This window comes from Nematostella vectensis, chromosome 10, assembly GCF_932526225.1.
Source record: "Nematostella vectensis chromosome 10, jaNemVect1.1, whole genome shotgun sequence".
NCBI classification, from domain to species: Eukaryota; Metazoa; Cnidaria; class Anthozoa; order Actiniaria; family Edwardsiidae; genus Nematostella; species Nematostella vectensis.
The window spans coordinates 13,247,374-13,259,438 of record NC_064043.1 but is presented as its reverse complement, the minus strand read 5'-3'; the positions used below and the strand labels follow the sequence as shown (position 1 = coordinate 13,259,438).

The 12,065-nt window shown below is 39.3% G+C and overlaps 1 protein-coding gene across 2 annotated transcripts in view; it reads right to left on the bottom strand.

Moving 5' to 3' along the window:
- The window catches only part of LOC5512484 (TBC domain-containing protein kinase-like protein), a 21,110-nt gene extending 9,045 nt beyond the window's left edge, over positions 1-12,065 (bottom strand). Inside the window, exons 1-20 of one of the 2 annotated variants that reach the window (XM_048733747.1) lie at positions 11,726-12,065; positions 10,889-10,961; positions 10,181-10,295; positions 8,324-8,397; positions 7,855-7,933; positions 7,668-7,712; positions 7,437-7,521; positions 7,245-7,306; positions 7,063-7,124; positions 6,888-6,945; positions 6,711-6,804; positions 5,913-5,946; positions 5,598-5,708; positions 5,361-5,460; positions 3,236-3,288; positions 2,496-2,571; positions 2,155-2,190; positions 1,977-2,075; positions 1,841-1,903; positions 1,136-1,262 (exon numbers count right to left, since the gene is read on the bottom strand). In XM_048733747.1, the coding sequence (XP_048589704.1) occupies positions 1,136-1,262; positions 1,841-1,903; positions 1,977-2,075; positions 2,155-2,190; positions 2,496-2,571; positions 3,236-3,288; positions 5,361-5,460; positions 5,598-5,708; positions 5,913-5,946; positions 6,711-6,804; positions 6,888-6,945; positions 7,063-7,124; positions 7,245-7,306; positions 7,437-7,521; positions 7,668-7,712; positions 7,855-7,933; positions 8,324-8,397; positions 10,181-10,295; positions 10,889-10,961; positions 11,726-11,918 (1,639 nt within the window). In that variant the 5' untranslated portion in view covers positions 11,919-12,065. The remainder of the gene's footprint in view (positions 1-1,135; positions 1,263-1,840; positions 1,904-1,976; positions 2,076-2,154; positions 2,191-2,495; positions 2,572-3,235; positions 3,289-5,360; positions 5,461-5,597; positions 5,709-5,912; positions 5,947-6,710; positions 6,805-6,887; positions 6,946-7,062; positions 7,125-7,244; positions 7,307-7,436; positions 7,522-7,667; positions 7,713-7,854; positions 7,934-8,323; positions 8,398-10,180; positions 10,296-10,888; positions 10,962-11,725) is intronic. The other variant, XM_048733746.1, reaches the window with a different exon arrangement.

Here is a 12,065-nt window from a genome sequence, read left to right as displayed (position 1 = left end):
TAGTTTAGTATGTATTCAATGGGAAATACGAAGAAATCAGTTCAGTAAGCATTCAATAGGAAATACGAAGAAACCAGTTCAGTAAGTAATTAATGGGAAATCTGAAGCAACCAGTTTAGTTAGTATTTAATGGAAAATCTGAAGCAACCAGTTTAGTTAGTATTTAATGGGAAATCTGAAGTAACCAGTTTAATTAGTATTTAATGGGAAATCTGAAGCAACCAGTTTAGTTAGTATTTAATGGGAAATCTGAAGCAACCAGTTTAGTTAGTATTTAATGGGAAATCTGAAGCAACCAGTTTAGTTAGTATTTAATGGGAAATCTGAAGCAACCAGTTTAGTTAGTATTTAATGGGAAATCTGAAGCAACCAGTTTAGTTAGTATTTAATGGGAAATCTGAAGCAACCAGTTTAGTTAGTATTTAATGGGAAATCTGAAGCAACCAGTTTAGTTAGTATTTAATGGGAAATGTGTCTAGATAGGAAACAAATCCAGTAAGTATCCCAAGAGAGATGTGTCTGAATTCTGTGGAAAAACTGAAGAATCCAGCTTGAAAGGAGGCAGCCACCATGACCTGAGTTAGCCGAAACAACATCGGTGATACAAATGGTGTGAAAAACACACAGCCATATCTTTTTATGTCATATGAAACACCGCAGGAACCCCATCGGGGAGTTAAAAAAATGTCGATCAACCACTCCTTTGTTATATTTTATAATTGAAAATACATAAAACGGTAACTGACGTAAGTAAGATACGTTATTGACGATATTCGGTTAAAAACATCTTGGTTACTCGCTTGAATTCGCCGATGGAAATGGATGCCTTGTGTGACTCGGCATTGAGCGGGAGCAAAAAATGGCGGCGAGATTGGCCTTCTTTACTACTCAACACTCATTGAAAAGGAATAGATGCGTCACTCAGGCAGTTTCTTCCACCAAATTGATTTTTATAATAAATTAGGAAGAAGGAGCTGGTTTAGTGATGCATTACGATGAAGATTTCACCAACTCAAGGCGGGCATACAACTGTACACTGACTTTTGTTTTGTGGACATTGTGACATGGCCGGAAGCAGTTTAGGCACCCAACTGATGTTCTGGCTGTCTTCTTTTGACAGTGTGGCTTGTTATACCTTGCCAGTAGCCGAGGTTTGGGTGCGACACGACCCAGGCCTTTAGGACGCGTTTGAACTTTGCATGCGCTGTAGGTGACGAGAGCAGCTGGTCGTACTGATGACAGCGCGGGATGTCCACTTCTATCTAAAAACAAGTTGGAAAAGCTAATGTTCGGTATACCTAAAGGTGAAGGAGAAGGGGGTGGGTTAGAAGAGTCGTGATGATTTGAGGGGGAGGGGAATTGTGGGGGTGGAGGTAAGAAGACTTGGGTGAGCTGATGGTAGTATTGATATCACTGTGTCATTGTGGGGCCTTTCAGTTTAACTAATTTGCTCAAGCTAAAACAGCGTAACAAATAGAAAATCTAGATAAGATAAGATCTTCTGTAGGAATCCCAGGTTACCTAAAGTACGCAGGCGAGAGGGGCTTACCACTACAATAATAACAGAAACTCCACTTCAAGTTATAAAACCTTTGTCCTGCTATTGAAACCACTTTGTGCCATAAATGGCTCTTTATGAAACCCCTCCAGTTGCCCGCGTCATATTTATGGCTTGGTTCACTGTTTTCAAACCTCTGTATGCCTTATGATTGACCGCTTTTTCAACCCCCTTTTACTGCTTGCCTCTCATTTATGGCTTGGTTCACTGTTTTGAAACCTCGCTTAATCAAGCCCCTTCTGCTGCGTGCTTTACAGTTATGGCAACAGAGTGTCCACTTACCTGTCTATCCGCATTAGAGGTGGACTCTTTGTCGATTGCATTGTAGGTGGCCTGAATATCACCCTACTCAAAACAAATAATCACAAAACCAATAAAATACCTGCTAACAGATAAAAGAATGAAACAATCAACGAACCTGTACACCGAGTAGTGCAGCCCAAATCTGTCCCCTTAGCATAGGGGGTATATCGGCACGCGCCTCTCGCACGAGCCGATCTCTTGTATACGGGTATCCCTGCAACACAGTGCAAAAGCAAACATTTGAATTCTAAACTAGCTTATAGTGTCACGTTTAAATTTTGAACAGTACGTACCAAAAGGAGTCTTTGGAAGAGGACAACCCTGTGAAACTAACGCAGGACCGACAGTTAGGCGGACAAGTAAAGACAGATCAAGACAGACAGTGAGACAGGACAAGACAGAAAGGTAGACAGAGCCAGAGACAGACAAACGGACTGAAAGGAACGGAGAGACAGACATGGGGAAGAGAACCAGATACAAAAAGACAGACAAAGAGACAGAGAAACAGAAAGACAGTCAGACAGTCAGACAGACGAACAGGCGGACATGAGACTGAAAGATGTCTCTTTCTGTTTGATGCAAATGGCGTTCTCAGAAAGGCGATGATATAAATGAAGTAATGGAAACCATGTACCTGATAGTCAACAGTTCTCTCCCGTATGACCAGGGGAAGCTCGGCAGAGTCCAACATTGCAGTCTTGCTCGCAGGACTGAGAGAATTGTCACAGAAATAGTTAACAGATTTTAACAAGTAACGCGCGTGCGAGTCAGCACATACTGCAAACATTTTGTAAGAAGATAATTTGACGTATGCCAAACTACAGCTTACACAGCCGTGGTCGAATTAATTTATCCAAGCCGTCTAAGAATTTGTTATGTACCAATATGTAGAAATTGTTTGATAAACCCCAAAATAGCTTCATATATCTGCTTCTTTATAAGTTATTCTTAGCTAATGCATCTAAACGATGAAACCAAAAGTCTTTCCGAGGGCTAACATTCTCGGCAAACCTCTTAGGAATTCACTCTCACGAACTGTTATTTGCATGATAACATAGTTGCTACTTGCACACTAGTGCAGTTGCTAGAAAAATACACATTGCATTGAATAAAAACTAGTCAACTTAGCGCTGGTTATAGTGTCACGCACGCCTTCCCTACAAGGTTGAAAGGAAGACGTGCGTGACAAGAGCGGCTGCTAAGCAGTCAATCAAAACCCAAACAACTCATCAACTTCTACTTCAAAGTTAGCTTCCCTCGCAGGCGTTTGCCTGCCTAAAAACGATAGCACATGTTTTCCGTTAACAAGGCAGTTACAGTACCATCGTTACAAAAATGCAATAAGCTTAGTGGTATTTTCAATAAAATACTCACTCGTCTTCTTCGATTAGTGGATAATAAACAGCCTCATCAAGGTGTCTTAGCCTCTGCAGAGAATAACAAAAATTGTAACAGTGAGGGGAGTTCAGCTTAGTGCCTTCATAACCACACCCTTGATGAAAGCACTCCAAGCGAGAGAGACGCAAGGGGACAAATGACGATAGATATCTGACGATAAGGCCTTAGTAGATATTTGCACCTACAGCTGACTGTGAGGCATCAGTAGATATCAGTACCTATAGCTGATGATGAGGTAGATAGTTTAATAATAAATTTAAGTTGCAGCCCGTAGGCTGAGTTTACAAACTATTTACAATATATATAATTACTTTTACAACTATAAAAAATGTATAAATATAAAAATATAAAAGCCCAATAAAGTTAATCCTGTATAAAAATTTATCATTATCCATAGCTGATGATGAGGCATCAGTAGATATCAGTACCTATAGCTGATGATGAGGTAGATAGTTTACTAATAAATTTGCGTTGCAGCCCGTAGGCTGAATTTACGAACTATTTACAATATATATAATTACTTTTACAACTATAAAAAATATATAAATATAAAAATATAAAAGCCCGATAAAGTTTATCCTGTATAAAAAATTATCATTATCCATATCTGATGATGAGGTATCAGTAGATATCTGCACCTATAGCTGATAACGAGGCATCAATAGATATCTGCACCTATAGCTGATGATCAGGTATCTGTAGATATCTGCACCTATAGCTGATAACGAGGTATCAGTAGATATCTGCACCTATAGCTGATGATCAGGTATCAGTAGATATCTGCACCTATAGCTGATGATGAGGTATCTGTAGATATCTGCACCTATAGCTGATGATGAGGCATCAGTAGATATCTGCACCTATAGCTGATGATCAGGTATCTGTAGATATCTGCACCTATAGCTGATGATCAGGTATCTGTAGATATCTGCACCTATAGCTGATGATCAGGTATCAGTAGATATCTGCACCTATAGCTGATGATGAGGTATCAGTAGATATCTTCACCTATAGCTGATGATGAGGCATCAGTAGATATCTGCACCTATAGCTGATGATGAGGTATCTGTAGATATCTGCACCTATAGCTGATGATCAGGTATCAGTAGATATCTGCACCTATAGCTGATGATGAGGTATCAGTAGATATCTTCACCTATAGCTGATGATGAGGCATCAGTAGATATCTTCACCTATAGCTGATGATGAGGCATCAGTAGATATCTGCACCTATAGCTGATGATCAGGTATCTGTAGATATCTGCACCTATAGCTGATGATGAGGCATCAGTACATATCTGCACCTATAGCTGTTAACGAGGCATCAGTAGATATCTGCACCTATAGCTGATGATGAGGCATCAGTAGATATCTGCACCTATAGCTGATGATGAGGCATCAGTAGATATCTGCACCTATAGCTGATGATGAGGTATCAGTAGATATCTGCACCTATAGCTGATGATGAGGTATCAGTAGATATCTGCACCTATAGCTGATGATGAGGTATCAGTAGATATATGCACCTATAGCTGATAACGAGGCATCAGTAGATATCTGCACCTATAGCTGATGATCAGGTATCAGTAGATATCTGCACCTATAGCTGAGGATGAGGTATCAGTAGATATCTGCACCTATAGCTGATGATGAGGTATCAGTAGATATCTGCACCTATAGCTGATGATGAGGTATCAGTAGATATCTTCACCTACAGCTGATGATGAGGTATCAGTAGATATATGCACCTATAGCTGATGATCAGGTATCTGTAGATATCTGCACCTACATATAGCTGATTATGAGGTATCAATAGATATCTGCACCTATAGCTGATTATGAGGTATCAGTAGATATCTGCACCTATAGCTGATGATCAGGTATCTGTAGATATCTGCACCTACTGTATAGCTGATTATGAGGTATCAATAGATATCTGCACCTATAGCTGATTATGAGGTATCAGTAGATATCTGCACCTATAGCTGATGATGAGGCATCAGTAGATATCTGCACCTATAGCTGATGACGATCTTCCAGTGCAGACATACTGAGCTAGAGCTGATAACCATGCCTGTCAATGATAATAAATAGAACCTACCTCCCGTAACTGCAGGAGAGATAACGGAACAGTTGTTTCATCTAGAAGAAGGATCTTATCTTTCTCGGCTCCAAATTCCTCACCAGTGTGAAGAAATATACTGAAATTTAGAGAAACGAAATAATGTTGTTGGCGAACAGACTAACAGAAAGACAGACAGGCAACAATACAGCTATGTAGAAAGAGAGAAGAGAAAGTGAAGAAAAAGAGAGACAGAAGGATAAAGAGACTGCTTACTTTGGAAGTGAAAGTATTGGTGGCTTGGTCTTGATGAGTCCTCGCTTCTTTAATTCCCCCTCCAGATCACCGCCAGCTAGTGACCAAAGATGGTAAACTTCTCCAAGTGGCCTGCATCAAAATTTACAAGGGAATATGCAGTACATTAAACATTTACTTGCAATTAAATATCAAATAATATATTTATATTTCATAATGGCTCAAAACAAAATTTTGGTTGCGTATTCAAAGGTACTTATAAATTTTCTAAAATAACACATTGTTTTAGTCTCCCAGTTTAAGAAAATGGTTAAAATGAAGGCGGTGTATCCTGACCTCTCAGCAAGCAAATCTTCACTTTCAGTCTCACCTATGAACAGAAACAGTTTATAAGAGAACTCAAAGGAACAAGAGTAATAGTGTACCATACAGCACGGTGGTACATACAGTCCTATCTCTTTCACTGTGATATTCATTGCTGCATACAGCACGGTGGTACCTTCAGTCCTATCTCTTTCACTGTGATATTCATTGCTGCATACAGCACGGTGGAACCTGCAGTCCTATCTTTTCACTGTGATATTCATTGCTGCATACAGCACGGTGGAACCTGCAGTCCTATCTTTTCACTGTGATATTCATTGCTGCATACAGCACGGTGGAACCTGCAGTCCTATCTTTTCACTGTGATATTCATTGTTGCATACAGCACGGTGGTACCTTCAGTCCTATCTCTTTCACTGTGATATTCATTGCTGCATACAGCACGGTGGAATCTACAGTCCTATCTTTTCACTGTGATATTCATTGCTGCATACAGCACGGTGGTACCTTCAGTCCTATCTCTTTCACTGTGATATTCATTGCTGCATACAGCACGGTGGTACCTTTAGTCCTATCTCTTTCACTGTGATATTAATTGCTGCATACAGCACGGTGGTACCTTCAGTCCTATCTCTTTCACTGTGATATTCATTGCTGCATACAGCACGGTGGAACCTGCAGTCCTATCTCTTTCACTGTGATATTCATTGCTGCATACAAAACGGCGGTACCTTCAGTCCTATCTCTTTCACTGTGATAACCATTGCTGCATACAAAATGCTGCACATTCCTTGATGACACTACACTTACCATATTCAAGGTTATCACTGCACAGATCTGACAATTCCATATGCACAGAGCGGTCCGTTGCTAAGAAATACTGCATTCTACATGGAGTAGGAACCTATACGGGAAAAAAGCAAATATAAAAAGCAATAATAGCAAATTCTGCTTTTTCTTAATTACAAACCATCAAAAATATTTTACCTTGTTTTGCCTTAAACTAGCAAATACTTCATGGCCCAGGAGCTCAGTGGGCGATGGCCTTAAATCATAAAATGATTTTGTTATCCGGGGAAAGTGGAACTGGTTCTAGGGGTTTTGAATAAAATTGCAACTCTTTTAGTCCATTGAATGAATAGGTTCATAAATCATACAGTACCTTTCTGTCGGCTTTGGAGTAAGACAGGACTTAAGAAAAGACAGAAGCTCAGCAGAGAGATTCTGTTAAGTTAAGAAACAAGAAATTGTTTCTGACATAATATCTATTAGGTTGTCCTTAAACTAATAACAACAACAAAGAGGCGACAAAGGTTCTGTGAAATGATTGTAATCCATACTGACCTGTAATTTATGAGGAGCTTTGTGCTCATTTACCAATATGTTTAGAACTGACTCAAATGTTTCTAGAAAGAGATCATACATGTTACTGATTCATGCGATACATTTTTTGTAAAAGTTTGCAGAGACTTTCCAGGGGAAGGAGATTCTTAACTCATTATACTGTAACTTTGGTAGAAAATAATGTGTCCTGACCTGCTTGGGTTTTCACCAAGTCCATGATTTTCTTAAAAATAATGTCGACATCACAGCTCTCGGACAAGCCTGGCCATAAAGAACCCTTGAATCAAAAGTTAATAATGATAAGGACATTTACAATTATAAATCTTATTGTGAATATATTATATTATATATTATATATTAATTATATATTAATATCTTATTATAAATCTTAGTGTTATTATGAAGGTGTCCAAGTGTACCCACCATAATTAAATGGACTAAAACCATCCCTAATGACCAAACATCGACCTGCAGGGGAAAAAAATTATATGATAATGACAACTAATGCCATTAGGACTATGTCTATAATAATGTTACTTTTAATATGTACTTTTAAAGGTCTGACCTTGATGAATATGTGATTGCATTTGGTATGTAGGTCAAGTTATACCTTAGGGCTTGAGGGACCATAAAGCAAGGATAGACCAGGCCCAGAAGCAACAACCTCAGGAGCCAAATACTGTGGAGATCTATCACAACATTTTTCATCAATTAAGGATATAAAATAATAGTTGGTCAATTAAGGATATCACATTGCTGGTAAATTAAGGGAACCATATAAAGAGGTTGTAATTACCCCAGTTGTCCTATCAAAGCTGTTTGCATTCACATTGAATAAAAGCAAATGGCAACAAACTATAAATTGCAGCATTTTAAAGTTGATTGTTTTCTATATAAGAGATAAAGGCAGGAACTTTTACAAGTAGTACATTGTATTGGAGAAAAAAGGCAGGAATGTTTACAAGAAGTATCTTCTGTAGGGGAAAAGACAGGAAAGTTTTCAAGAGTAGAGTACATTATAAAAGAGAAAAAGGCAGAAAATTTACAAGAAGAACCTTATTATAAAAGAGAAAACTTACCCAACAGGAAAATAAACTAAGGACCCATGTAAAGTCATGTGATCAATGCCAAACTTGGACAACTTGGCATTCCCCTAAAGCAACAATAAATCATCATCTCTATAGCAGCATTGATGCATCATTATCTCTAAAGCAAAAATGACATCTTTATCTCCATAGCAACAGTGACATTTTTATCTTCATAGCATTAGTGACATCATTTTATCTAAAGAAACAATGACCTTTATATAAAGCAATAATGACATCATTATTAAGAATTCTATAGATAATGTCATTTTGGCCTGTGAGCATTCCACAAAACAGACATAAGCTAGTTAACAAAACTAGGGTAAGATAGGTTAGCTGTAGTTGGAGAAAGGCCAAAGGCAAAAAGTGAGAAAAAATTGTTGTTTTAGTGTAGGAGTGTTAAGGTTAGGGATTGGAATTATTTTGCACCGTGATTTATCACCACCTTTACCCATGTTAAGCCAACAGGAGGCTTTATGCTCTGCGGCAACTAAAACCTTTTAATGTTCCATCTGCTGATATTGTGTTAATTTACTTGCACTGATCAGATTGTCGATAGAATATGGCTAAGTTAATTTTGCTGGTTTACCTTCTGTGAACATCTTAATGATCATGATGCCCTAGCATGAGCCAACATCATGACTTTAGAAGACAGATGTGTGGATAAGTGTAAGAAATTTATAACTACGATTAAGCCTAGTAAGTCTGGTTTACCTGATTTATAACAAAATCAGTTCTGGAAGGAAGTCTCACCCTGTCCCCGTAAATACAGATGGCTTTTCTAAATTTGTTACTGTTAGATCTCAACCCTTTAATTAGAATTAGTTTAGTTGTGCACATAGCCTGTAATTCAGTCACACTGCAAAAAGCTTTAATAAAATATATTATTATTATTATTATCCACATTTTATTTACAGTACTGACAGAAATAAGACAACCAAAATCTGACGAATTTCGCCAAAAATTTGTCTATTGTTCTAATCCGAAAATTCGGGTATTCTTCCCCGAAAATTTCGGCTATGTTTTTTTCGGCATTTTGCACCATCCAAAATTTCCGCATAACCGTTTATTTGATTTGAAGTTCCTTTGAAATAAAACGTTTGTACTACTTAGGCGATATTTTGCGTAGTGGTGTCTTTGAGTGTCTCGTACGCACAAGTTTTAAAGACGACTGCGGCATTGGAGAGCAACAAGTTGTGGGACTATGTATTTTGTGCTTTGGTTCCCCTGAAAACTTTCTTATTAAACTACAGTATGTTCAGAGAATCGAAGAATCGATCAAGAAGAATCCTCTGTCTCTACGAAAAATAAAACTTGTGCTCTGTGAAATCGCTTTACCAACATTAGAATATTAGTGTCCGTACATTCTCATCAGTTTCTTCTGTACATATAAGTCTATCCGAAAGTTAGAACGGCAAAATTTCGGCGAAATTCGGCTAGAACAGCATTTGCCTAAAATCCTTGCTTAGGTGAAAATTCACCGATATTTCGGAGAATTTTGGCGCTGCCGACTTTTCGGAGAATTACGGATGTTATCGCCGAATATACAGTGACGTTCGGGAAACTTCGGTTGCATTACTTTCTGTCAGTACTGTAGCTTGTTACATCCATCTTAAGCTTTCACATAAGGATATTTTATTTTTCGAGTTTAAAACTTATTAACAAGATGCCATATGTCCTTGTCTTTCAATATTTCTAAACCCATATGCAGTGACTATATGCAGAGCCTATTTAAAAATGTGATCAAATTCATCTGATGATATGTTGTATTAAAATATTTCCACATCTAAATAAAGTAGTTCTTTGAGCACATTCAACACAGTCCAAATATCAATGAGCCCAGCTATTTACCTTTGCATCAAGCAAAATATTGCTTGGGGAGATATTTCTGCTAATAATTTCCTTTCTGTTCAAGTATGCAAGAGCTTGGATGACTTCATAAGCAATATTCACAAGCTCTGCATTACTACAAATTACAAAGAAATATATTCGGTCACAATTCTTTGATTTTTTACAAGGACAAATGTATTGTGAGAAAGAGGGGTGGGGGTCTTCAAGAGAAAAACAGAAAAAGTCAGCTGATTGATGACTTAATTCTGTTCTATATCTAATTGGCTTAATTTCCTAGCCAACTGGCAAGCCATGGGGCAGCCCTGTGCATCATGGAAATTTTGGAGGAGAAAAAAAGGTAAGACATTATAAATCACTTTGGAGTGAAAACCCATGCTTTGAAAACACAGTTTCATCAAATGATGCCATTTACGATGTTGGACAGTATTGTAGAAACTGTGACAATATCACTTTCAGATAAAGGTTTGGAAACCCCACCCCTCTCCCAGGCATATGCATTCCACTCCTCTCCCCTGGGTATGCACCCCACCCCTCTCCCCTGGGTACACACCCCACCCCTCTCCCCTGGGTATGCACCCCACCCCTCTCGCCTTAGAATGCACCCCCCACCCCACTCCCCTGGGTACGCACCCCACCCCTCTCCCCTGGGTATGCACCCCACCCCTCTCCCCTGGGTATGCACCCCGCCCCTCTCCCCTGGGTACGCACCTAAACTGATATCCAGATGTTATCCTTGCAAGAAGATTATCCTCATAGTACTCCTCTGCTACAATCAATCGCTCTGGTAAAAAAAAGACGAAAGCTATGCTTCTTTTTCAGTGGGGGTCCAGGGTATGAAGTACTTCTTCCACCCCCCCCCCCCCCCCCCCCTTTGGTGTATGGGGGCTAAATTCCATAAATTTCCCTTCCCTAATACATAAAGTGGTGTCACATCATGAATCCACCCCAGAACTGTTCCATTTACTTTAAACATCCAGGGCAGTAGTAGCAGGGGGTGAGGCACTGGGGGCACGTGCACCAAAAATATTTTTTTTAAATTATAAGGAAATGACCAGTAGGGGTGTAGCTGTGCCATCCAATATTTTCTTAATGTTTCTGTATTGTGCCGTCCAATATTTCAAGGCCTGCTACAGCACTGGCATTCCCCTGTCACCCACAAAGCACACACTCCAATCATCGATATCTGCTTGTATTGCATTGAACAAATCTTTGCCATCAGACCACTTCCCTTTTACAGAGACATATGGGTTATTTTCGTGATACACAGTGTGGTGAACAGCCTTTTTAGTTTGTTAAATCACGAAAAGGGACCATGTTCAGTTCCTTCACTGATGCGGAACCTGTGGTGTCCATTGTGAATAATGAAATTTGATCAGAGTTAATTGTAATCTACCCTTGGCAAGCCCATGCTAGTTTATTGTGAAATGTAGTAACTGATTTTTAAAACTTTGTTTTTGAAAATCTGCACACACCCCCCCCCCCCCCCCCCCCCCTCCTACCGCGGCTTCTTTTATCAGTATAACAAATAATCAAGTCTTCGCTTACCGTGTTTCGCTCTGATAATATCAAGATACTGACAAATGTGTGGATGGTAGAGAGTTTTCAAGGCCTGGAAACGGCCCATCACCACGATCGAGTTTGGGGTCAATGGGAGTCCATTTGTCCCGCATTGACCGGTCGGGTGAGGGGACGGGATAAAGGTCCATACTCCGATCCCTGACTGACCAAGACTTCCCATGACCGCCACAGACTTAGCACATCAGCCCTTTTATCTAGTAATGCTGGATTTATACCCTTGCGACAGGAAAAGAACGGGTATTTAGCTGAATACACGACGAAGGTTGTGACAGTCTTTGAACTGGAGCAGAGCTGCCATCTTGTTTTG